This window comes from Mycteria americana, chromosome 21 (genome assembly GCF_035582795.1).
Source record: "Mycteria americana isolate JAX WOST 10 ecotype Jacksonville Zoo and Gardens chromosome 21, USCA_MyAme_1.0, whole genome shotgun sequence".
Classification (NCBI taxonomy): Eukaryota; Metazoa; Chordata; class Aves; order Ciconiiformes; family Ciconiidae; genus Mycteria; species Mycteria americana.
Genome location: NC_134385.1, coordinates 645,370 through 670,795, shown reverse-complemented (window position 1 = coordinate 670,795; position 25,426 = coordinate 645,370). Strand labels below are relative to the sequence as shown.

Below are 25,426 nucleotides of genomic sequence, written 5' to 3'. Positions count from 1 at the left end.
CGCTGGGACAGCGGGGTAATCCCCGCCATGAGCCTGCGGCCTCTGCATGAGAGCACATCACTGCACGTTTTACGAAACGACAAGCGATACAGGCGGCTGAGGCCAGCCTGACGCTTAACTTGGGGTTTGCTCCTGTGAACTAAATTAAGTGCTCCTTGCTGTTTTATATGATTCCCATCAATAAAATATCACACAGATGCCCTCCTGTATCTCTGAATCTAGCAAACGGACTGAAGAAACCTGAACAAGTGGTCCTGACTGTTAACAAAGTCATCAGGAAAAAATCACACTCGCTTAGTGATGGGCTGTAGAGCAGAACCCGTGGTACATGCCAGAAAAGCTGGCACTAGCCTCAAACATGTTTAAAAGGGATTAAAGAAAACCACACAGACGATAAAGCATTTCACACTGTGAAAAAAATGTGTTTCCCATCAATATTTTAAGCTCCCCTAACATTGCCTCTATTCTGAAAAAGCAAACATTAAATTATTCACCACTCTGCCTGATTTTATAAACTCCATTCCATTGTATGTGGGTTTACTCCTCTTAATTAACCAGCGTACCAGCAGAAAAGGCATAAAACTAGGTGTGGGCACCGTGTCGCGCCACCGAACGACCCGCTGCATCCAAAACCCAAAGGGCTTAGAGAGGGACAACAGCGAGTACTTAAAGGTGGAGTTGAACCAAGAGAGCCTGCAGGCCATGCGGCAGGAAGGGCCTCGGGTGCCCAGCCCCAGCTCCCGCGCTCGGCTGTCCCCAGAAACGCTCTCCCCACACCTTTTCAGAGCCGGGGCAGCCAAGCAGACACACAGCAAGTAAGAGCAGAACAAACCCCGTCCACCGTGCCGTCTGCTGCCCCCCACATGGGGTGAGCGGCAATCGGACGGACAGAACTTGCCGTTGCCCTCGACCACCTCTGCCACCCTGCACCACGGCACTGCTGGCGCTGGGGAGAGCAGCCTCTCCCCTCCGTCACCAGGTATTTACACCCCAGTACAGAAAACGCACCGGGCACCGTCCCAGGCAACTCCTGCCCCAGGGTCCTTCTTTCCAAGCCAGAGAAGCGGCCTCAGCAGTTACCGTGCAGCTCTTCCAGGTCTGGTTCTCACCACGTGGAGGGCAAAGACCCTGCAAGCGTGTGCCCTCGCCCCGGAGTCAGCTCGTCCTGCAGCCCCTCCTGGCTGGGGCCGGGCTGGTGTTGCTGCATCAGCAACAAGCAGGCACAGAGAAGTCTACTTCAGAGGACCTAATTCAGCACAAACCACTTCTCCACAGTCTGAGAAAGGAGAATGCATTTCGGCACTGGCTGCATTATTAATCTGCAACAGATTTAAAAGCCCTTTAAGATAGGAGCTGATCCCTGCCGGGAATATAAATGACATCGTCCCGGAGTGTACATTTACATAGCTAATGCAGCTCTACTCCTGCAGGTAAACAGCTCCGTTTGCTCCTCAAACACTTTTATTTAGTCCCATGCTGGGGCCAGATTAGAAAAAACACAGTATTAATTTTGCCTCCTGCAGACTAAATAGCATCTTTTCTTTTCCCCTGCAAATACAATGAACAACTGCTAATTCCCTCGTGACTGCTGAAGGGGAAGGGCAGCGCAAAAGCTGCACTCAGGGCTATATTTAGAGGAGCAGGGATCTGACAGCTAAATAGGGTCTTGTTTCTTTGTTTAATTTTTCCTCTGAATCTGCATATCTGCAGCCAGAGCTTCCCTGCTGCTGCAAATGACTTCCGAGACCATCGCATCGCAGCCGCCAAGAAGTCACCACTGCCTCAGGCATCCCTGAAGTCTCCCTTTCTCCTGGTCTCCGGCCCATCCAGCACTTCTGTGATGGGCTTTTACGATGAGGGGCTCCAGAGCTCAGACTCGCTGGAGACGGCATGCTCCACAGAGCGGCTCCGCACGCCGTCCGTGCCAGCCGCGGCTCCGCGTCCTGCCTGCACAGGGTCCCCTCCCGCGCACGGCCCTCCTTGCAGCGGGCTGCTCTCGCCCGAGAGGGGCCTTACAGGCAAACCGGACCGAGGAGCTGCCTCCCCAGGAGATGGCCTTCTCCCGCTCCTTGCCGACAGGCGCAGGTTAGTTATCACTGTCACTTCTTGCCCACGGTGCCAAAGCCAGAGGAACTGGGCCACCTGGGCACCTGCAGACGGACGGAGCAGGTCCGTCCTGGCACTGCCCCCAGGAGGGGACACCTCCAGCAGCAAAAAATGCGTTTCAAGAAACTTCCTGAGCCTCAACTGCTCAGCGAATTCTGAGCCACCATCTGCATCCGGAGACTTGACAGCTCAACAAGAGACATTGATTTTGAACAGATTACAGGATTAATTATGCCATATTCCTTATGCGTATTTCAGTTCCTTCAGCAGTATGCAGTGTTGAGTAAGGTGCTGAGATTCCCACTTACCCAGGAGAAAAGCTGTATTAAACAAACAGCTACGGCACGGGTTGGCATCACAGACTTGGTGCTTCACTCCCTACAGAGGACGGGCGCTTGCTGCCCTTACCCGGCCCCTTGTCCCCAGCCCAGACCCGACGCTCCAGGCGAGGAGGCAGCTCCTGAGCACCGGTCCCCCTGCCCTCTGCCCGACACCAGGCAGGAGCCCCTGGAGGAGCAGCTCGTTATTAGACCTCGTTAAGCTTACCCCTCCCTAGCTTGTACTCTGGCTCAGGAACAGCCTGAGCTCAGGAGACAGAAGATCTTCCCAGAGCTAAATCCATCCTTGAACAGCGAAGATCCTAATGAGGAATGACACCTCCGTGGAAGAGCAGTCTGCGGCACAGCATCCACCCAACGGATTCACAGAAATTATTATATGAGGGAAGAGAAAGCAACAACACACGGAAAAACATTTGATCAAGTGGTGGGAAAATTATTTATAACAAGATCAAAGTTTAATCTCTTCAGATGAAATTGTCAGCCAATTCCTGCCACAAGGTATGTGACGATCATCTGTCTCCATTAACTGTGGCTTGGCAAAGGGTTTTCATGCAAATTAATAACGCAGAGGAATAGACAAGGACACAACAAGCCAGAGCTGATTTCCCTTAGGCACAGCTAACAACTGAGCAGGGATCAAACCCCTCCGGCCGGCCAGGGGCCCCGTGCATGCAGGCAGGCTGGATGCTCGCTTCCCCTCACGTAAGGGAATACAAAGATGAAACATGAAGTGGAAAGGCACAATTACAGTAAGAAATTGCGCCACAGACTGGCAATAGAAGAGAGATGAAACCAATCCTTTTGTTTCCGAAGCATAGCCAGTATTTGAGTTATCTATTTTAAGGAGGGGGTTTTGTGAATGGGCTGAAAGTGTTGCTTCTTTGAAGGCGCTTTTTTGTGATCCGTAAATTCAAACCGCAGCCGGATCACAGAGCAGACTCACCCCTGGGAGGAGCCCGGGCTGTCACCACATTCGCTGCCACCACATTCGCTGCCACCCTGCTGCGAGCCAGCGCAGCGCAGTGGGAGACAAGGTGGCCACAGGCTCCTCCAGCACAGCCAGCTCCCTGCCTCCCCGTGGCACCAACCAAAACCCCCTCGGGAGTGTCGTAGGCCTGTCTCCGTCTCCCCCTCCTGCCTGTGCTGCCCACCATCACTGAGCACCACGTCTGTGCCACTGGAGCAAACCAAGAGGAATCGGGGCGCTGCCATGGCGTCGGGCGGGCAGAGCCCGAGGACGATGCCCACACCACCACCAGACACCGCATCCTCCCAGCAATGAAGCCACAGAACCGGCCACTGAGCAGACCCACAGACCCCAGAGGTGACATGCAAGTGTACGACAGCGCGGGTGACCGTTTTCTCGGTCCTGCAGGGGCGAGGCAGCGCCTGCCTTCAACGGTTGCGTGCACTACACAGCAGCCATACCTGCGAGGCCAGTGGAGACGTTGACCTCGGCGTACTGCTGCCCAGACAGCGGGCTGACGCCGGAGACACCGTTGACAGCCGCCACGCGGATGGTGTAGTTGACATGAGGCAGCAGGTTCACCAGGGTGACAGTCCGGTCCACGAGCCCTGTCTGCTGCGGCACAAAGCCCACGCCGCTGCCGCACTGCTCACAGCGGCCCCGCAGAGCCACCGGACACCGGCCACACCACAGGCTGTAGGTCAGGTCACTCCGGCCGCCCGCGTCAGCGGGGGCACTCCACTCCAGGACTAGTGACGACTGCCGCAGGCTGTAGACCAGGTTCCTCGGGGCGGAGGGTGGACCTGGAAGCAGAAGAGTGTCTGTGCACGGGCGCCGGGACAGCTGGGCTCTGCCTGGGAAGGAGGGTGAACCTACGGGTCCTCTGGCAGCAGCAGCACGGGCACCGGCGGCGGAGCAAGAGAGCGCAGTCCCGGGCAGCCACAGCACGTGGCAGAACAAGGGGACATGGACGCACTGATGCACGCAGTGCGGTGGGGACATCGGACAGAGGATCCCCACCGGAGGGACACGTTATACGCAGCGAGCTGCGGCTCAAACAGCGCGCGAAGAGCGCCCAGCCGGACCCGGCACCTCCCCGGGGTTCGGCTGCAAGGGGCCCAGGAGCCCTGCCACTGGTCTGACGCTGCCCAGGCACACTCGCTCTTGGGCTAAGCGGGAGAGTTTCCCATCACTGTGCAGGCAGCTCTATGGCATCCATCACTGGAGTAGCTGGGGTCCAATGCAATTAACTAGAGGCCATTTAATTAAAATCTGTGAACTATATTGACTAAATGACTGTGCCCTAGTTTTACTGGGGAGTCTGCAAGCCCGACCGCACGTCTGTCTCATCAGATTGCAGCCTCAGCCTGCGAGCTCCGTGGCGTAGGGACAGCCCCTCCATCCCCTCCCCACCGCGGCAGTACCCTAGTGCAGACAGGGCTGCCCAGGGACACGCGTGCCCAGGCGCAGCTCCCGTGGGCTAGCAGGGGGACAGCCTCGGACAGCCTCCCGGGCACCCGCTCGGCTCTGCGCTGCAGGACAGACGCAGCGTTTGGATCCCCATACCCTCGCTTTACAAAGAGCCAGCATTTCAGCGAGACGTACGTGTGCAGGAGGCAGATGGCGGGTCTGACGGGGACCTGGAGTAGTTCTTCTGGCATGAACAGAACGTGGAGGCTTCCTCATGCGTGAAGCTGTGCTCAGGGCAAGGAGAGCAGAAAGGGAGACGGAGGGAAAGCTTGTAAAATCCAGGAAGGCAAGCTGAAAAGACAGACAGAGGGAGTTATGGGAAGAACACCACAAGAGGAATGGGGGATATGTCTGATGACTGCAGTTCCCCATTTCCTGGGACATCCTTTGCCTGCCACTGGCCAGCAGGGAACTCCCTCCAAGCTACCTTCCCTGAGCCTGCGTGATCCTCGTACCAAGAGAGACGTGCCTGTGGTTTGACCCAGAACGGACGTTTGGATGCTGCAGCTCTGCACTGACTTCCAGGCTGGGGGACCTTTTCAAGGGGCTGGAGGAATGGTCAGACATCAGCTAGAGCAACACATGGAGGGAGCTGGAGGTTCTGGAGGGACATAGGGGACAAGGTGCCTGCGGAAAGATGCAGGATATGGAAAACGCATGGCTTAGGGTTTAGAGTCAGGTGAGTGGAACAGAAATGACATGGGAGCCACAGCAAGACTCAGCAACAACCCCAGAAGGGGAGGAATATTGAAAATTGAGAAGTTGGAGACTTCATCAGTCACCAGAGCTTCAAATACAAACCCAAGCCACAAGGCCACGTCACTGGCAGCTACGGCTTTAACACTGTGGATTATACAGCAGTCGCTGCAAGCAGTGAGGTACATGCTGAAGTTAAACAACAGTAGTATAAATTTGCTTTTATAGGTCATACACAGGCTTCCCTTATCCTTTTAAAAGTACTTTGATACGCAAAGAAAGAAGTAATTCACATGCTGGTCAAGGATGTGCTTGATCTTTACTACAAGCAGCATGCAGCCTGCAAGCAATACCCCTAGCAGGACACCCAGAACCTAGTTCTGCATGAAAGACTTATTACCTTACAAAAACAACAAAAAAGGCTGCAAAACTCCATAAAGCAGTTTGCAACAGCTTCAGTTTGACCCCAAAACATCTGAAAAGGAAGCAGCCTGCAACGAAATGTGTGCCCGTCACTGCTGGGTGCCCCACAGGGGACGGGGCAGGCGTGCCCCACGCACACCTCCTGCCTGCCTGCACAGGGGTCCCCTCGGCCGGCAGCCCCTCCGCGCCGAGGGCTGACCCCCAGCAGGGCCAGCCTGAGGGGCGGGAGTTTGTCTCAGCTGGATTTCAAGCCAAACAGAAGCACTCATGTTTTGCTTGGCTTCATCTTCTTGGTGTGGTGCTGCTGTCTGCTATCCCTTCATCAGCTCCCTGAATATTTAAACTCAATCACTTGTGAAGTTCCTAGATGAACAACTCCACTAACGCCGTCCCCCCTCTTACCATTTTAAAGAGTTGGCTGCTGAGACCGTTCCTTTTAAAGCAGATTATTCCAGTGCACTCTGGTTCATTAATTTTTAGCATGATATAAAACTGGCAGCTACAGCTGTGATCTGAGGACAAAGCACTAGACATGGCACAGGGCGGAGAAGATCTTTCCCTGGGATGCTGAAAATGGGTGAACATTTAAGGGGAAGTTATTTCATCTACCACAAGGTCTTTAGAAATTCAGTGCCCTGCAGTCCCACACAGGGAGGGACCGCAGCACCGTGGCTGAGGTTTGTACTCCCAGCAGTCCCTTCATCCCCCAGCCGCTGGCACACGACAGACAGCAGCTTGGCAGAGCCGGGAGCAGCAACGCACATGAGATATTTTTGCTGTTCTTACACAACAGATACAGCCTTTCAACAGCTGCCTAAAAGCCTTGCTCCTTGCCAGACAAGATCTTCTGCTGTCATGTCACCCAATGCAAGCAAAGCCTGCGGAAAGCAGCAGTTTTGGACTCCTCAAGCACTTTCCAGTCATGCCCAAGAAATGAAGAGAGACTTCCTTGTATCTGGAATGGAAATTACAACTTTCCAACTGACGTGGACTCAATGTTATATTTCTATAGCAAAACTGAAGAGTTAAATTGTTAAAATGGAGAATAAAAAACCCAAACCTTTTAAAAAATGAGGGAACTACAATTAACAGATTATTCCTGGGCCCCTCTTGGCCGTGGTTCCTAGCGGAACTGGACAAGACAAAGCATTTCAGCGCACGCCGCAGTCGCCCAGACGCGAAGGGCGGCCTCATCAGTGGGCTCTGGCCAGCTGAGCTGGTGACCGAGCTGGACGTCAGGACCCCACAGCAGTGACCGGAGACACACAGGCGTTTCTTGTCTGCCTGACCTGTCTGCGATGCTGGCACTGGAGAGATGATCCACGTGCCAGGAGCCCTCATTGCTCTCGCTGGCTGCAAGGGGAGCCCAGACACCTTCACTGGCTGGCAGTGCCTGCTGGACAGCTGGAGCATCCTCTCCTGAGCGGTGCTGGAGGTGGGATTTCTAGGAAAATATGTGTGTCTAGGAAGAAGAATAAACATTTGCTCCTTGATCCTGCAAGCCCTCGGCAACAGCTGCTGCCAGGATGGCACTGGAGAGCCTGTGGTTCTAAATTCACCTCTCCCGTCTCAGTTTGCACGCCTCCAATACCAGATAAAGCTAACCTTTAAAAGCACGGGCTTGACAAACAACAGAGAAGTAAGATTAAGACAGTGAGCCACAATGCATAGTAAATGTCATTCCCTACCTAGGGTGCTAGATGAAATAGGAAACACTAGCAAGTGTTTAAATTACTCCCAAAAATTCCAGCTTCCTCTTTGTATTCAAGAAACCAAACCAAAACTAACGTTACATTCATATAACGTAGACGTAGTTAGCTTGCTTTTGCTTTAGTTAGGAAGCACTGACCACAACACAGGGCAGAAATATCACCAGTGGCCCGCTAAAGGTCCCAATGCCCCGCACACCCAGGGCACAGCCACTTCCAGAGAGCAGAAGCCTGAGAGCAAAACCTACCACAACAGAGGAGGCAGCCAGATTTGAACAGCGAAACCCAGCACAAGCATTGAGCACTTGGAGGTCTCTGCTGAAAGAGCCACCAACAGCGAGCCGAACATGTGCTGCACCCATCGCGAAGAGGCAGAGAATCAGCAGACCCCCAGATCCCGCAGCAGTCCCCGCATGCTGGGGACGTTTGAACCTCCCCGAACGCTCGAGCGTTTCCTCCCGGCTCTGCAGGGAGCTGACCTGAGCGCACGCCCAGAGCCAGGGCTCGAATCGCCACAAAACCGGCCCTTTCCCAGCGGCTGGAGGACACGGGGAGACGTGCGCCCCGAGAGCAGAGCCGGGGCACGGCCGGTCCCCTGGTGCCTCCGGGCAGACGGCACCGGGATGGGGCAGGGGCCCGTGGGCTTCGCTGCTGCACATCGACCGCAGCCTCTGTCTGCTGCGGCCCCAGCTCAAGCTCATCCCTCCCCGCGGGGAGAAGCCTATCTCGCAACGGCATCAAAGTCTGAACACTGGTGCGAGATGCCTGCTCGCACCCTCTGTCACGCAGAACAGAAAAATCAATCTTGTTTACAAACTTGATGGGACCTGAGCGCTAAACCCAGAGCATACTGCTGCCATACCTCGGATTTAAAGGTGAGCCTGACAGTCACAGAGATTTGACATCTCATCATAGCAAGTTGAACGTTTTCAATTAGAAGCATCTTTCAGGCTGTTCCTCCCTGTTTTCTAATAACTAGGAGAAGTAAGTTTACAAAAGTGTCTGTCAGAAGATATGTCGGTTAATAACTGTACAAAACGCCTCGATTTGCATTTCCCAGAAACACAGGCACGCCGACCCTGCACGAGCACATCCCAGGAGGAGCCTGGGCACGGCTCAGCCGGTGGCCTTACTTGTTAATTTTGTTCCTCAGTTGTCTGAATCTTACGCTTCAGAATAAAAAAAGTGCCCCAACGCATGTGATGCATCATGTGTGCATCTCCGTTTCTTTTCTCAGATAAACTCCCACCCTCTTCCACCTCATCCTACAAGTGTTTTTCTTGGTCCCCAGCTGGTTTAGGTGTCCCTGTTATTGCGCAGTGCTCGTTTTTGCAGTGGGTATGTGGCAGCTCTCAAGAGATCGGGCCATCAATTTACAGAAAGACATTTTCTTTTTTGTACACTACTTTCTATCCTATTCCTTGACTCCTCTGGTACTACCGCAACTTAATTATTAAATAATAAAATTCAATACTACATTCTCCTGGAGCCAAAGAGAAGCAGCTGGATGGGTCAGATAGATTAATGGCCTCTCTCCAGCTCCATCATCGCTGCCCACACAAGCTACTCCCTGTTCTCAGGCATGCCTTTTTCATTTCACTGACAGAGAGAGCACATGTTCCCTCCTTGATATAACACTGTATGCACACACGATCAACCTAGTAGCAGAACAAGCAACGTCGATTTGTGCTGCAGCTTGGCAGATTACCCAGCACGATGCACACACGGGAAGGGTTTCTCTTACTGACTCATCTGCCGCAACTCCTTGGACAAGAGCGGATGGCTCTGTCGAGAGGAGAAGGCAACGTCCTCTCTCACGCCCAGCCTGTACCATAGGGAAGGCAGGGGCAATTGAGGATGCAGAGTTGAAAAATGCACAGCTTCCTACTCAACTGGCATGGGACAGCTTTAATTTTCCCTCCCCAGCCGTTCAGACATCTCCATCTCACAGCACCATGAAGCCTGCCAACTAGGTTTTTCCACCAGCAGCTCCTAGGCATAACCTTCCTCTCCAGCCAGGGGCTCGGAGTCACAGCTCCAAGGATGCTGAAGCTACTCCTTCACCAGCAAGGATCTCAATGTTTTCTAAGCCGCAGTTAGCTGAATGTACAAGTTTTGGCTTAAAAAATGGCAGAAGAGATCCCCGGCTGTAATCCTGATTAATCAGCAAAAGGGCATCAGAGTTTGAGCAGCTTTATCTTGTTAAATCAATGAACAGTGATTAAGAGTGGCTCGCTATGTGCATCAAGTAGGACAACCTGACTGCAGGACACAGGCTCTGTAAGCTCCAGGGTTGATCGTAGTTGCTGTTCAAGTGAAGCATCGCCAAGATTTTGCATGCAGCAGTAAAATGAAGTTATTAATCACCCTGGCAGTATTTACCAGCTGGTCAGCAGCCTTTTACGTTGTGCACTTATCATACCCATCACTGCAACAGTTGACTACCTCAAACAATTAAGTTTGTTTTGGTTTTGAAGTATGGAAACATTAACTGCACTGACAAGCAGCAAACTGGGACAGAACCACCGTATGATTTGCACAAAGTCATACAAGACAAATAGGACCAAGAACAGGACTCTGGTCTCTGGAGGTCTAGCCAGCACGCTGCCTGCACAACCAAAGACAGAAGTTGACCCTTAAGGATTCACAGCTTTCTTCTGCAAATGCTCGGCATATTGGTTTAAGCACATGCAAAGAAAAAAAAATGGCTTTTAACCAAGTGAGAGCAAAGACTGAATCCTCTTCCAGCAGCCTCTCGGACAGGCGCTGCTCCTGTTAGCATTCTCCCATGGACCGGTTAAGCTCAATGCAAAGCTTCTGTCCAGAGAGCATCCCCCCTTCCCACAGACCCACGGCTTCCATGTGCAATCTGATCGAGAGCAGGGCCAAGCAGCACATCTCTGACTGTAATTGCATGGGCAGCAACTCGCCTCCTAGGGAAAAGACAATCTTCTTAAAAAGAGCAGACAGCCTGGGTGAGCGAGCGAAGGTGCAACCCTGTAACTTGGCAAGTTTAAAGGAAATTTCCCCTCTGCCACCCGCCCTGGGGACTGCACGCCTGGGGACCAGGGGGCCACTAGCTGTGGCTGTGCCCCGGGGGAGACGCTGCAGATGCCAGCAGCAGAGGGAGGAAGGCAGGACCCCCCCAGTGCCGGCTCAGGGGGGGAAGCCTGCGACGGACACACTGCGGAAGCAAATTCTACTTCCACAGCGGAAGGCGGAGCAGAGGCTCCCCAGCTCCATCCTGGCTACGCGACCCTCAGCCGTTCAGCCATCACACCTCCTCCGATGTGACTTTCCTGCACCCATATGTGGTGTTGATCCGCCGGGCCCGCTGCCAGCTGAGGCAGTGAAGCCGTCCCTCCTTCCCCAAGCCTGCGCGAGTGTCCGGCTGCTCTGCACAACGTGGCTGCATCAGCTGCAAAATGTTCTGTAAATTAGGCAGTGGGTTTCAATAGATGAATGTGAGCAGAAGTATGGGAGCATTCACCGCACTGCCCCAGACACATCACAGGGTTCAGTGAAGCCAAAATCCATTTCCTGCAGCTTACGAGTCTCTTCTAATTAAAAAGTGTTCATCATTTTGCAAAGGAAGGGGCCGAGACCTAAGTAAATACTGAAGCTTAGCATAAAATATTACGAGAATGAGCACAGATGGAAGATTAAATACTAGGCTGAAATTGCTTCATAACATGGATTTAGGAATAAAGCTACTTAACCCACATAACTTCATGTTAATGTTAATACAAAAACCAGGCAAAACCCATCCAACATACTTCCTGCCCGTCTCCATAGCTGGAAAAATCATGTGTGCATACATGTGTTCCCTTCTCCGCTTCTCCAGTCATGCTGTGCTATGCTACGGACAGAGAAGGACTCGCCTGAAGATCCTGCCCGGGGAGCAGTTCAAGAGGACCCTTTTAAAGACCTTTTCAGGATGCCGCACTGGGGCGGTGCTGCTCAGCCCACCCGCACAAAACCAGTGACGGATGCCGGCACGGCCTCCCCTCGCCTTCGGTCACGACCGTGCCCTCCCGGACTGGGATGTGGATATGGACCGCCACGACTCTCACACCCGGGCTCCAGACCCGCCCCACGCAACGGAGATGCCACTTCCTAATGAAAATATTATTAGCAATTCTGTACGCATCAACGCAGTTTCTGTTAAGAGTGACCACGCTGAGGCACCACACCCAGCCCGGGGCACCAGGCGGTGGTCAAAGGGTCCGGCAGCGACCCCGCTGCTGGGCAGAGGGGAAGGGAAGGGGCACGCAGCGCAGCCACAGCTCTGCACAAGCACGCCCGTGCTAGTGTCAGCGCCTGGCAAAGACCACGGCCTTGGGTCCGCTCCTCTGGCACCACAGGATAAACCCCTCGCCAGCTGCGGAACCAGTTCGCTGGCTCAGCGGCGAGCTCCAGCAACACCTCGTAGCCACGCTTACCCCTCCTTGCTGTCTGGTATAGTTTTCTTCATGTCAGAGTCTGTTGGTTTGTTTACACCCCCAGGATTTAGTCTTAATGCTTTTGATGGGTTCTGCCTTTTTTTTTTCCCCTCCCCAAACTGTCTCAGGTCAGCTTGTTGACCCACAAACCTTGCAGATATCTTCGAAGAAAGAAAAAACCATGAAGGACACTGCCTGTGTTAGTACTATTGAACTTCTTCATGTTGCTGAACTCCTGCAGATAGCGGAAGAACCACGTGCGTGCCAGCATGAATCAATAACGCCTGCAGTTTCACCCAAAATGCCTGTAGAGTCATTTATAATTAACACTACAATTCAGTTGTCTTCCAAAATCAATTCCTTTCCATTTTTTGTCATGAAATTGTATTCTACAAAGTTCATTTGCTTTTAACGTGTTAATCTTCTCTGCTGAAGTAGGTTCTCATAAAAATGCCATTTAGGAAAGACAGCAGCTAGGGGAAACAAGCATCCGGTGCCGAGGGGGTGCCGCAGCGAGAACCCTTACAGCACCTGGGGGTCAAGGCCAACAGACCAACAGTCCCTCCCGGCGAAGGACGGACTCAGAGCACAGAATAAAGGTTCAGTGGTGTATTGACCTGGCGAAAGGGCCTTGTCCACAAACATCCTCAGGTAACAGAGAGGCTCCTGTCTTCCCCTTACATGCTGGGTTTGCAATCTTGCCTTGTCTTATTGCAAAAACTGTAATCAATACTTTGCAGGCAGAGCGCGATGCTGTTAGAGCCCCACTGCGAGGAAGGGAAAAAAATCACGTCCAATCTCCACGCCTGTGCGAGAGGGACAAAGTCAGCGTGAGGGAGCGATCAATACAAGCACTGGATCGGGTCTCCAGCTCCTCTTACTTTGGTACCTTGCCTGTCAGGATGGGTATTTCAGGCTGTGAATTCAAAGGCAGCTTGTCTTCTGCAAACTTTTTTTTTTTTTAATAACTGGTTTTCAATAATACTTTTCAGCAGCCTACAGTCCAACACGTTCCCAGCATCTCTGAAACCTTTAGGACAATGCTACTCTCTAATTTTTGCCCTTGTTAAATAATTTGAAGAGCACTGAAATGAAAACCTGTGTCCAGAGGCTAGATCTTCGCGCATCTCCAACAATGAGCTCTTAATAGCTGAAATTAAATTCAGTGATTTAGTCCAGAAGAAAATTAAATACCCAAGAATTAGTAAGACAGTCTTGAAATATCTAAAAGAATGCATTTGCTTGAATTCAGCGCTACGACAGCACTGAACAGAACCTCATTGCTATTTATGCAGGAATCTTCCTCAAGGACACACTAAAGTAGACACATCCACTGAGCCAACTGCAATTTACTGTTGTCTCTTTCAGTTCCCTAATGTATCTACCACATGATTCCCTGCAAAGGACTGACTGACCTGCATCTCCAATGCACCCTCCTCCTGCCAAGGGCTTTATCCCGCACAAACTGCCTTAGCCACAGGCAAGATATGTTTCCCCCTGTATTTCAACAGAATAACCAGCATGTCCATCCAGCAGCCAGGGATCTACAACGTTAAGCCTGACAAGAATTCTGCAAACGTATTGTGATGCTTGTAATTTTCTGAGTAGTTTGCTCTAAAATTAAGCGTCACAGAGTAATTTGTGTCTGGCTCTGCCACAATTTCCATAGCCGTAATTATTTCCGACACACTGTAAAACAGCAATATAATATGCAATCCCGAATAATAAATATCTCCAAGCTTGATCATTACTCCAAAAAAAGACTGAAGAGAAAGCATATTTTACATGGGTGTTTCATATGCATGACTGATGGAAAGCAGCATCTACCATAAGGCATTACGGCTACCACGGGGGCTGCTAATGGGTGGATGGAGGTGGATACTCCAAATTCATTCAGCGCAAAGCTCTCCACACCTTCAAACTGTCACTTTGCCCAGGTCACGAAGGTGCTCCAGCCATGTTCTGCTGGAACACAAGACCGAGGAGGACAAAGCTAAACCGTAATTCAGAACAGAAATTGAAGCATAAATTTCCTAAGCGATAATTCCTTCAGCAGCAGGCACAGATTTACTCCCACAGCCCCCACTTGATGTGCAGCCCCTGTTTCCCACCCCACTACCACCCAGCACAGCCACGGCGTGCCTGGCTCCAGCCCTGACAAGCGCTGCTAAACCTGCGCATCAGCACCGGCCCCGCGAGTGCAGCGTCTGTCTGCGCGGGATGCCAGTGGCTGCATCAGTGATGAAAGTAAAACCTGGTGCTCTGTGCAACTTACAGAATCCCAGGAGAAAAAAAAAAACTTATTATGCATAATACTCAAGCATCAGTCAGAAGATAAAATAAACTCCAGAAGCACATGCAGGTTTGTAAGCTAATGTATAAAAGATGAAAACAAACCAAAAGCCCCAAGCACTGTACATTTGGATCCATCTTTTTTGTATTTAAATGGAAAAGCAGACCTTAGGCTTCAGGAGGTATCTTTGCACTAAATGACAAAATACTGGAACTTATTGTTCTAAATTTCTTTAACTTTCAATTGAACTATTTATTTTCCATCTAAGGACACTGTATGACATAATGCCTTGACAGGACACAGGCAACGTACAGGAAAGCACCTCACCAATACCACTTCCCACTCCCGCCCCAAACTTTTGCTCAGCAAGAGCAAGCCCTGGCCATGCCCAGCACACATGCACTCGATTTCCAGAAACTCTTCCAGAAGGAGACAGCCTGCTCAGGAAGTCTCCAGCTCACACGGTCTTCAGATGCTTTCCTTCCTCCTCCCCTGCTACCAGGCAAGTGAAATGGCCGAGTCCCAGAGAAGCAGGAGGGACTCGGGCTGGTGTAAGGCATCGCACCCCCACCCCAGCGGCTCTCCCCAGACCGCAGGGAGCGCGGCCTTTGCCCGCGCCCAGAGACAGCCCTTGCACGTCCCTGCCAAGCCGCCAGCCGCAGCAGGAGCATCGCTGCCCGCCGGCCCCTCGCAGCAGAGAGCTGCTGACACGCACGGCAGCCACGCAGCCCTTGAGACTTACAAGGACACAAGCCTCGCTCACAGCTTGCTGTCATTAAGAGAAAGATGGTGTCAGGAGCTCTCAGGGCCAGGCCACTGCTTTTGGACGGGTTTTTTTTTCTTTTTTTAAAGTCGATGTCTGCAATTCATCGGCAGAAGGAAAGGCACAGTCACCTCAGAGGCACCAGCCCAGCCTGGCAGCAGGGTGCGGGCAGGAGGGTGCTGCCAGGGCACTGCCGCTCCCCAGGCAGGAGCTGCCCGCTGCTCTCAGGAGCTGCCCACGGCCCCGCGGGACCCCAGCCTGCGCTCTGCCGGCTCCCGAAGCAAAATCTCGGCCCAGGAGGCACAGGCATGCGCTCCTCTGCCGAAGCAGCCTGGGGCTCCTGCCCCTGGCACAGCCCCCTCTCTACCTGCATCTCTGCTTGCCTCCCCGCCGCAGACACGGGCGCTGAACGACTGCATTTCCCTCTCCCGAGGAAGGGAGAGACAAACGCTGCCGTCTGATGCCAGCAGCCAGGCAAAGGCACTCGTCGTGGAAGTCTCAATGGACGAGCGTAAAACAAACGGGTCCAGCACCAGAGCGATCTCTCTCCCCACATTCATCTTGTGATGCTCAGCAGCAAAAGGGCAAGCACTAAAAGGGGAGGTACAACAGGACAGAAATGGAAAGACAGTTTTTTTTAAAAAGCAAGCATTTTCTCTATTGTAGCACTTCCCTTTGGAAAATAAAAGTCAAGGACTTTATCCAAATCCTCTTTTTTACAGAAAAACTTCCTTTGAAATTTGCTCAAAACATTGACCGAGTTTACATCCAAGTAATGCCTGGCAGCAATGAAGAAACTACTCTACTTCACAGTATTTACAGCCGTGGTTTTGCCCACAAGCCTACTACTCACAACAGGCAGGATGATCTTCTCAAAGCCTTTGCTTATCCGTTTGTTCTCCTACTATTCAAGAAGCCAAGCACAGGAGACATAATACTGGCTTTCCTGAGACACCTGTAGCAAGACACAATCTGCTAGGAGAGCGGTGTCCTCACCGCTCACTGGCGCTAGGACTAGAAGTTACAAGCTTAAGTGACTGCAAGGGCGGAGGAGAGCAAGGTGCCAGGACAGACTGCCCAGGCAGGCGGCAAAGGCATCGCTGCAAGGCTTTGCGAGGAGGATAAACTCCTGCCAGAGCCAATCCCAGGGAAACCTGCAGCACCCGAGAGCCCCAGCCACGGCAGGCAGGAGAGACGGAGCAGCCCCGCCGGCTGCCTTTGCACGGGCACGTTTCAGTGAGGAATTACTGGCGGGGCAGGGGGGGCTGAAAACGGGTTAGGAAAACAGCAACAACGAAGGGCCACATCAGAATCCAGACTGTGCTGTCACAAATCTTGTCTCCTCTTTAACAGCAACAATTATAAGCTGACATAAAGTGTAATTATACTACACACAGTGGTAGATTCATCAGGCAATTACAGCCATTAATAATGCACCCCAGCCTGATGAGCAGAGCGGACTTGCAGTCTGGCGTCCTCCATTTTTCAGCAGGCCACCGATGAATCCCACAGTAGATCAGAGAAGCTATTTCTTGCCTACTGCACAGCGTCAAGCGTGCATTACATTTTGTATCACTAGTAGTTACCATTAGCAAAGACTGCTTTCTTCTAATTAGCATTGACTTGTGCCCTTCATCTTATCCCCACGTTTCGAGACCAGCAGCTGTGCCAGCTCGCCTTGTAAGGCCCCCAAAGTCCCTTAAGCAGAAGTTGCCGGGGATGAACCCAGTACAGACCGACGACAGTCCACGTCAGCCAGAGGAAAACCCCCGGAGGCAGGCGCGCAGGCTTGTGCCAACGGCCTCGCGTGCCGGAGCCTTCTCCAGCGCGCGCCCCCGCCCTCCCGGGAGAAACGTGCAGGGATACCCGACCCAGTGGGACGAAGCGTGCAAATCCGCCAAGCCGAGCCTGGTAACTCGCGCTGGTCTATCACAAACGCACAGGAAGGGGGCAGGAAAAGGAAAAATCCCACAACAGAAACCGCCTTCCCCTCTCTATCCTTGAAGTTTCCTTTCAGGAGAGCCCAGAAGACCAACAGGCTTTATAAGCAAAGGTGCAAAAGAGCGAGTCTAAGGGCTATCATCTTCTCTAGCTTTCTCCCTAAGTGAGATACAGTAAATCTTCCTTGTGCCCCGTCCGTGGCATGTTGAATCCGACATGCTGCTCAAAAATCAATTCAGTAATGCAGAAAAGGGGGGGAACTTCTTTTCTTCCCCTTTTCAAACAGCCACTGTGGACATCAGCAGCTGCTCCTCATGCCCACAGGCTGCCACAAACAGCAAGTCGCTGAGGCGACTTCTTGTGTGAGGTTTTCCTTCCCTGCAAAGCAGCAATGCTCGCTGCTTATTGCAGGGGAAGAAAAATGCCTGCACGTGTTCAGCTGGGCCATGGAAGCGAAGCGGCACTGGCCAGGGACCGGCCTGAGCGCCCCAGCCCAGGCCCAGGCCCAGGCCCAGGCCCTCCCTCGCTGCCCACTCGCTGCAGGCCCAGAGCACCGGAGGTGCCAAACCTGGCCCGGCCGCCCACACCAAACACACTTTAAAACGTCACTTAAAAATCCTGACAAAGCACTAGAAACTATTTCCTCCCTAAAACTGGTTTCAGTAATGTCATCCCTGCATAGGCAAGGGATACAGCCCGCTAATTAGACCATCGTCTACGGGAACAAGCGCGGTGCCCGGCCGTCCCGCGCGGGCGATGCCAGCGAAGGGAAGCAGAGCGCAGGGGCGTTCCCCCGCACAACGGCAGCGCAGAGCCGGCTCCCGCCGCTGCTGTCAGAAGTGGAGGGAAATAAATTGAGAAGGAAACTTAGCTACAGCACAAATTTACGTTTCTGTCAAAGAAGAGTGGCTGTCAGCTATTTTTGGAAACTGGTCTCCATCATATTAATTCAACGTCTGGTTGAAGTTGTCTCATTTGCAGCAAATCTGGCTGGTAAATATTAACCTTGGGCTTTGTTGAAATTCTCCTTGCAGCTATTACAAGGGATCAGATGGAAAAGATGAAGCAGAAAGAGACAACTTTACAGCAAGTGTCAGGCAGATCCTCCACATCACAGTTTCATTTACACGAAAGCTACTGCAATACACCACAAAGTAAATGGCATGAAGGGGCCACAGCTCACACCTGGTAAAATTAAGGGTAAAAAGACATCAGTGCTGAGAAGCCCACCGAAAAGAAAATAGGGATAGACAGGTGATCATCCACAGTGCAACAGGAGCTCTCACTTGCCTGCCGTGCATCTGCTGGAAATGGGCTTTAAGATCAGAGTAAGCGCAGACCAGCATCTGGCTATAGATATACATTAGACAAGAAAAGCAGGCTAAATGTATTTACAGTGACAGAACCTCTCCTCTTATTTGAGAGTAGATGTTAAGCAGATGCTAAAGCTGCTCGGTTCCACCCTGGAGATGGCTGCATTTCAACGATCAGCGAAGTGATTCATCAGAAACGCGCAAACCCATGGAAGCCTGTCAGGTACGTTGGGGTTTCTTCAGAGAAGTGGTGCGATACAGAAAGACGGACAGTAAAAAGGCTCGGCTTTCTCGCAGCAGTAATTAGCAGTGCCATAAATCCTATTAGTCTTTTTTCATCTCTCCTAATTTCGGTGTGAGGTTACAAATGTTCTCTCGGCAGCAGGATGATTTCAGCACTTAAATCACGGTCACAAGGATACCAGCTTTATGATTTAGTTCAAACAGCTTCACCAGGTCGTGGGAAATAAAGCTCGTTCTTCCCGCAGAGAAGCCCACACCTCCCACACCTCGCGGCTGCTCCGCGGCTGCCGCCAGAGCTGCAACCAGGCACAGCCCTGCCCGGTTGCACCGATCCCGGCCCCGGCACCGTGCCAAGGGCGCCAGCAGCACCAAACCCCACCACCACCCCCAGCCAGCCGGGCTGGGGTCAGACTGGCCGAGGGCCTCACACAGCCCCTCAGCCCGGCGAGCGCAGCCCCGGGGCACCGGCCGGTCCCCGCAGAGGACACCGTCGTGTGCCCCGGCTTCAGAGCACAACGGAAGGCAGGGCCCAGCCATGAGATGGCCCGGGGAAACTTCTCCTCCACTTCTGCCGCCCGATTTCCTTTTGATTTAGACCCGAGAAGCTGCGCCATGCACTTGGCCCTAAGCACCACCCCAGATCCATCCCGGATCCGGCCGGCAGCCGGGCCCCGCGGGGGCACCGGATACGCAGCCACCCCAGCAGTCAGTGGGGCGAACAGGCGACTGATTTCAGACACCAGCACGTCCCATGCTGCAGGCGCAGCCAGAAAGGCCTTGGAGAAGATCAAAGGATAAGGGAGAGCCAGGAGCTGCGAAGCGGCACCTGAGACAGCCTGGAGAACCGCCAGCCGCCCCTGGCTCGGGACGGGGGTCAGCCCCGGGCTGTCCCTGCTCCCAAAGCGGTCCTCGAACAAACTCAGGGTCCAACCTCTCATGGCCACAAGAGCTGCGACAGAGACTGCGGCCACGAAGTTTCACAGGCAAGGAGGATCCAGCAGACTCGCCCCCGCTGAGCCCTCCAAAGCCACTGCCACAGGGCCACGGCAGCGGAGCCAGGTTTGCTGTGCCATCACCTGGCTGTTTTAACATCCCCAAACTCCCACCATATTTACCTGCCTCCAGCTCAAGGGCTTTTGTCCTTGCTGAAGAACTTCCACAGCCCCAGATGCTTTCATCAGAAATCTATTATTCACTTAGTCCTGTGCTAATGCAGGGCTCTAAAAAAACCCCAAAACTTTCTACCCTTAAAAAGTATTTTCGGATATTTGACCAGACATCAGACGCTGCTCCACAGAGAGTGACTAATGGCCTGCTTTCTGTGAGAGGGGGGGAAAAACTTAATTACGTCCATTAAATTACTTCAGATATTTTTCCTTAGAGAATATGAATTATTTAAACTCAACACAGAGAAACCTGAAACATTAGCAAAAGCCTTCTGGGACTCGCTATGTAAATTCCCACTCCAAACAGATGGGAAAAGCGTGGCGAGCCGCCACGCATCCACTGAAGCAATGAACAGCACTGAGATTTCAATTCGGTAGTTTCAATAAGGTCTTCTTAAGGAGGGCACCAAGCAAATAGCCACCACCCGGAGCACCGGGAAGGGCTTCCCACATGCTGGAGGAAGGCGGCACAGCTGGCACAATTTAAATCTGAAAAGCCTCAAGTAGCTCCTGAAGGACAGACCTGATTCCTCAGGAAAAGCTCGCTCTCCTACCGTACCATACACCTTAAACACAAGGGAACTGTACGCGTTTGGGACTTATCTAGCTAATTTCCTCTCCATCCATTTTCTAGCAGATGAAAAGCTAGAGGTCCAAGGTATCACCTGGACACCAGGCATGGGCAGTGAAGCGTGTTTTCAGGAGTACCTTACTGAAGAAAGCACCTCCTCTCACACGTCCCAGCTGGCAGTCTGACCTCTCCTCTGCCCCAGAGGAGCTTTGCTAACAGGGCAGCCATGCACACTGCCAGTTAATAATTGATAGCCAATTACACTTTTCAGAGAAGAAAAGCCCCTGGGTGCTGACGGACAGAGAACAGCCCTTCCTGGGGCAAGAGATGCACACCCGCCGCCCCGCTCCACTCGCCAGGGACCACTGCCGGCTCACGCTGGCACCTGACTCGGCGCAGAGGCAGCTGAGACCACGCTGAGCTGGGACTAGGTCCTGACCACAGCCCGAAGCAGGAAGGTGCCCGGGAGGAGGCATTAGCCCGGCACCTCTTTCCTTTCAGAGCTCACACACCCCGAGAGGAGGAGCACGGCAGCCCGCACTCTCAGGGCTGATCCCATGCCTGGCTCTCACCTGCCTTTAAAAGCGAGACCAAAGTGGTCACAGCACCAGGTTCATTAGAGGGATACACGTTAAGGTAGAGGTTATATCCATTTTTACAGCTGCCATTAGACGTAACCTTGCGAGCTGTAAAGTCACCGAATTATTAAGTTGTGTCTAAAGCATGACAATGGGGATATTAATGTTCTAGAGTAATTTTATAGTTACAGATAAAGCTGTGGGAAATGCCTGACAGTATTCAGAGCTTTGGCACTTCTGCCCAGCCAACACTGTGCTGCAGAGCAGCTACCGGCAACGCACCCCATTTACCCAATTGCCACCCTTCAAATTAAGGCCTGGCTGTTAGCTGGAGAGCTGCAATCAACTAAAAGAATCATATTGCTGACAAAAGGCAATTCCACTTGTCTGAGCTGTGCTCAGGCACCAGACAGACTGGAGCAGTCTGGCAGCAACACGGACTGACACAGACAAAAACTGCCAGAGGACACCAACGGCCACTTTTACCTCTGCATCCCCCGTCCTTCTCCTCGAAGCCGGGACCACACGTGCACTTCCCGATGGGGACCAGCCACTCGCCCTCTGCGCTGCAGTGCATCCTGGGGGGATTATCCACGTCCACTTCGGCATGAGCGACGCAAGTGCCCTTAACCTCCACCAAAGTCGCGAAGGCCGTCTCCGCCACCGTGTCCGGAAACACGGCCAGGTTCTGCACAGTGGCGAGGCACTTCTTGTAATAGACCCGCACAGAGACCAGTGCCACGCAGGCGCCCACGTCCTGGAAGCCCAGGTGGAAGCCTCTCTTGCTCAGGTGCCCAATCTCCCTCAGCTCGGTGTTCAGCTTCATCTTACGCTCACCCAGGTCCCCCTGCGTGAAGCTCTCGTCAGCAGCAATGGTGTCGATCTTGGTGTGCTTGCTCTCATGGACGCTACGGCCAAGGTCGGAGTCAGACTCGACATAGTACAGATTGAAAGTCTCCTTGCAGGTGCCTGTCACGCCAGGGATGCTGTTGCAGTCCCGCAGGGTGAACTTCAGCTCAATGAAGATCCTCTGGCCATCACGCCTGGCAATCCAGCCCGTCTGCAGCCAGTTGTTCTGGTTTGGCTCCATGACGTTGCAGACCTGGTACGTGCGTATCGGCTTGTAATTCTCATCCACGCCGCTGATTTCTTCCCACTGGAGAAAGAACACAGAGAAAGGGCTGTAACAGCTCGAGAGCTGCCGTGAGCAAGAACCAGCTGCCCTGGCAGAAACACACCAATAGCTATAAATATCACCACCACCACAAGCCTCTCCACCTACAGGCCTTTATATCATGGCACTAGAAGTCCTCAGCCCACCAAAACCTCAAGCTGTAGTAACACAGCGGTGCTGCTGGACCACCTGAGCTCTTTGCAGAGGTGCAGAGACACAACCAGAAAGAGGGCGCTGGCATCAGACCTTCTAAGACAGTCCAATATGAAACTGGACACATCATCTGCTGCAAAGCCAGAGCCTTTATCTCCCACATGCTCCTCGGATTTTCTGTCCCTGGGAAGGTGCATCTGCACAGCGTTACCACACAGGGTAATGCCAGATGGGGTTGGGCTACCCTGAGAAGATGGCCAAGGAGATGTGACACCAGTCACACCATCACACAAGGACAAATATCTTCATGAACAGCAAGCAGCAGCTTCTCTGTCAGGAGAAGTTTTAGCTAGAACAGGACAAATCCTCTGACTGCAAGTGAAACAGTATTTCCCCAAAGTTACCAGCAGAGATTCTGATCAATGAAATGATGATTCAACCCTCACAGCCTTAAGGACAAGCTGGCAACTTCCCAAAGCAATTCTTTCTGGGGGTAAATTTATGCAAGATTGCCAAATGTACCCAAAACAGAGTTTCTTCTGCAGACTAACAGCTGGGCAACGCAGATGACTCCAGGATCTATCACTATTCCCTCTGAACAGTTTTTTTTCCATTCTGGAAAACAAACCCGAAGCAGCAAGGAACACAACTCAGTTTCCTGACACACTCTCCTGAAAGCAGCTACAGACCGACCCGGGCAGCAAAGCAAGGACCTGATCAAACAAACCCTACGTGATGCAGAGCTCCCGACGATCCCACCCCAGCCACAGCCCTCTTCCAAGAGCCGGAATTGATCCCCAGGAGCTCGCACTGGCGTGCAAACTACAACACAAAGCCTTAACCGGCTGGTGTTTATTTGCTTACTACAGGAGTGTAAAATTCGTTTTGAGGAGCTGTTCCACACCGGTTGTACCGCTCACATAACCAGTACTTCAATTCTCGCTCTGCTCCCCGGGGTGCCCAGCGCTGATCACACGACAGCTCGTGCCGAGCTGCCCACCTACCGCAGCTCAAGGAGACCCCGTGGCTGCCAGCCCCCTCCACTGGCTCCACGCGTGGACTTTAAACACTGCTGAGCACCAAAAGGCAGCCCCTCTCCAGCAGCGCAGAGGGACGGTCCCACCTCCGCACTTACCCCGTTTGACGGGTGCGAGGTCCAGCCCAGCTCCGCTTGCGACTCCTTGGAGTCCAGCAGGACAACTGCAGGGAAGACAACACGTTAGAAAGCAAACTCGCTAACGCAGGAAACGCCAGTAAACATCCACCCGGCCCGCCCGTTGGGAAGCTCGGTGCCGTGCGCCCCTTCCCGGACACCCGCCTGCCTGAGCGGTGGGCCAGGTCCCGGGGTGCGGGGAGCAGCTCCCGCCCCACTCCACCAGCCATCGCGTCATCGCGCGCTGCAGAGCTCTAGGCTGCGCGTCCAGAGCAGACCTCGCAGTTACGCGATTAGCACCCTAACCTAACGAGAGGACGACGTCCCAGGGAAGGCTGCAGAGCTTCCCAAGGCACTCTGCAGGACAATCCCTCCGACACCACCAGCCAATGCTGCAACTGTACTGTGCCCGTGGCGTGCGTCCTCCTGGAGCTGAAAGGTACCGGCCGCTGCTTTGAAACACGGATTTCCTTGAAAGACTACATCCTTTCCCCGCACACCTGCTAGTTCTCTGTTTGACAGGAAGAGGCATTTCCCCCAAAGTCACAGTTTCGCGACCCTTCCCCAGCTAGCCGACAGAAGCAATCCCCGCCCGGCAAGCTGGGTCTCGTCTCGGATTCAAGACCCCAGATAATGCCCGTGGCGGAGGGCGCATCCCGGGCCGGTCCCTCCCCTCCGAGCGCTCCCGGACACCGGTCCCGGCGCTGCGGCAGGACAGCTCTGCCCACGTCAGCGCAGCCCGGGCGCACGGAGACCTTCGGGCCTTGAACCGCCTCCCCGCGCCACGGCCCCGGGGCTCAGCGCTGCCCCCGGCCAGGCTCCCGCGTGCCGGTACCGGCAGCGCAGCGCGGGCAGCGGGCGCCGCAGGAGCTCGTTTCCTCCCAGCGCCTCTGGGGACGGCGGGGACCGGGACGCCCGAGTGCCCTCGCTCCGGGACCCTCCGGGCTGACCCGGCCACCCCGCGGGGACCCGCCGAGCCCCCGCCCGCCCCGTCCCGCTCCTCCCGCGGGTCCCCCGGAGAGCGGCGGCACATCCACCCCACGAAGCCACCGCCGCGCCGCGCCCGCGGGGGCCGGCGGCGACACCGAGGGGAGGAAGGGGAAGCGCGCCCGAACCCGACCCGCCGGCACTGGAGCGGACCCGCCGGCCCTGCCACCGAGCCGCGCCGGCCTCTCCCGGCGGCGCCGGGCACCGCAACGCGCTGCCCGACCCGCCGCGGGCAGCCGACGCCGGAGCCGGGGCGGCGGCACCAAGCGCCGAGGCCGCCGGGCACGGGGGGCACGACGCGGCCGGCGGTGCCGGAGCACCGGGGACACGGCACGGCCAAGGAGCGCCGGAGCACCGGGGACACGGCCACGCCGCTCCACCCGCCCGGTCCCCGCGCGCCCCGCCGCGGCTCACCCTGCTCGGCGGCGGCGCGGGGCAGCACCGGCAGCAGCACCAGCACCGGCAGCAGCAGCACCAGCAGCAGCGGCGGCAGCGCCCGGGGGAAGCCGCTGCCGCCGCGCGCCGTCGCCATGGCGCCGCCGACTCCGCGCGCCCCGCGCCGCCGCCGCGCTCCGGCCGCCGCGCCCCGCCCCCGCCCCGCGCCGCCAACCGCCGCCGCCAGCCACCGCCGGGGCGTGGCCGCGGGCCGGCACGGCCAATCCGCGGCGGCCGCCGGGGCGCTTGGCGAGAAGGGGCGGGGCGAGGGCGGGCGCGGGCTCGGGCTCGGGCTCGGGGGCGCCGTTCACGCTGAAGCCTACTGACGGCAGCTGCAGGCCAATCCCCGACCAGCTGTGTCTCTTCGCACGATCTGTAGGGCAGGCGCCTGCCGGCACGGGCTGAGCACAGCGGGGCTGAGCTCTGCGCTGCCTAGTACCGCTGCTGAGGGCAGGGACTGCCCTCCCCGTGGAAGCCAAAGGACTGCTGGGGCACGGACGGC

At 54.3% G+C, this 25,426-nt stretch overlaps 1 protein-coding gene across 5 annotated transcripts in view; it reads right to left on the bottom strand.

The window, feature by feature from the left end:
• Positions 1-25,021, bottom strand: part of EPHA10 (EPH receptor A10) — a 40,590-nt gene extending 15,569 nt beyond the window's left edge. For 2 of the 5 annotated variants that reach the window (XM_075522061.1, XM_075522062.1), the window contains exons 1-5: positions 24,904-25,021; positions 23,485-23,549; positions 21,509-22,178; positions 5,020-5,175; positions 3,876-4,217 (exon numbers count right to left, since the gene is read on the bottom strand). In XM_075522061.1, the coding sequence (XP_075378176.1) occupies positions 3,876-4,217; positions 5,020-5,175; positions 21,509-22,178; positions 23,485-23,549; positions 24,904-25,021 (1,351 nt within the window). Of the gene's footprint in view, positions 1-3,875; positions 4,218-5,019; positions 5,176-21,508; positions 22,179-23,484; positions 23,550-24,903 lie in introns of those variants that run through there. The other 3 variants (XM_075522065.1, XM_075522063.1, XM_075522064.1) reach the window with 2 other exon arrangements.
• Between the last annotated feature and the right edge of the window lie 405 nt (positions 25,022-25,426).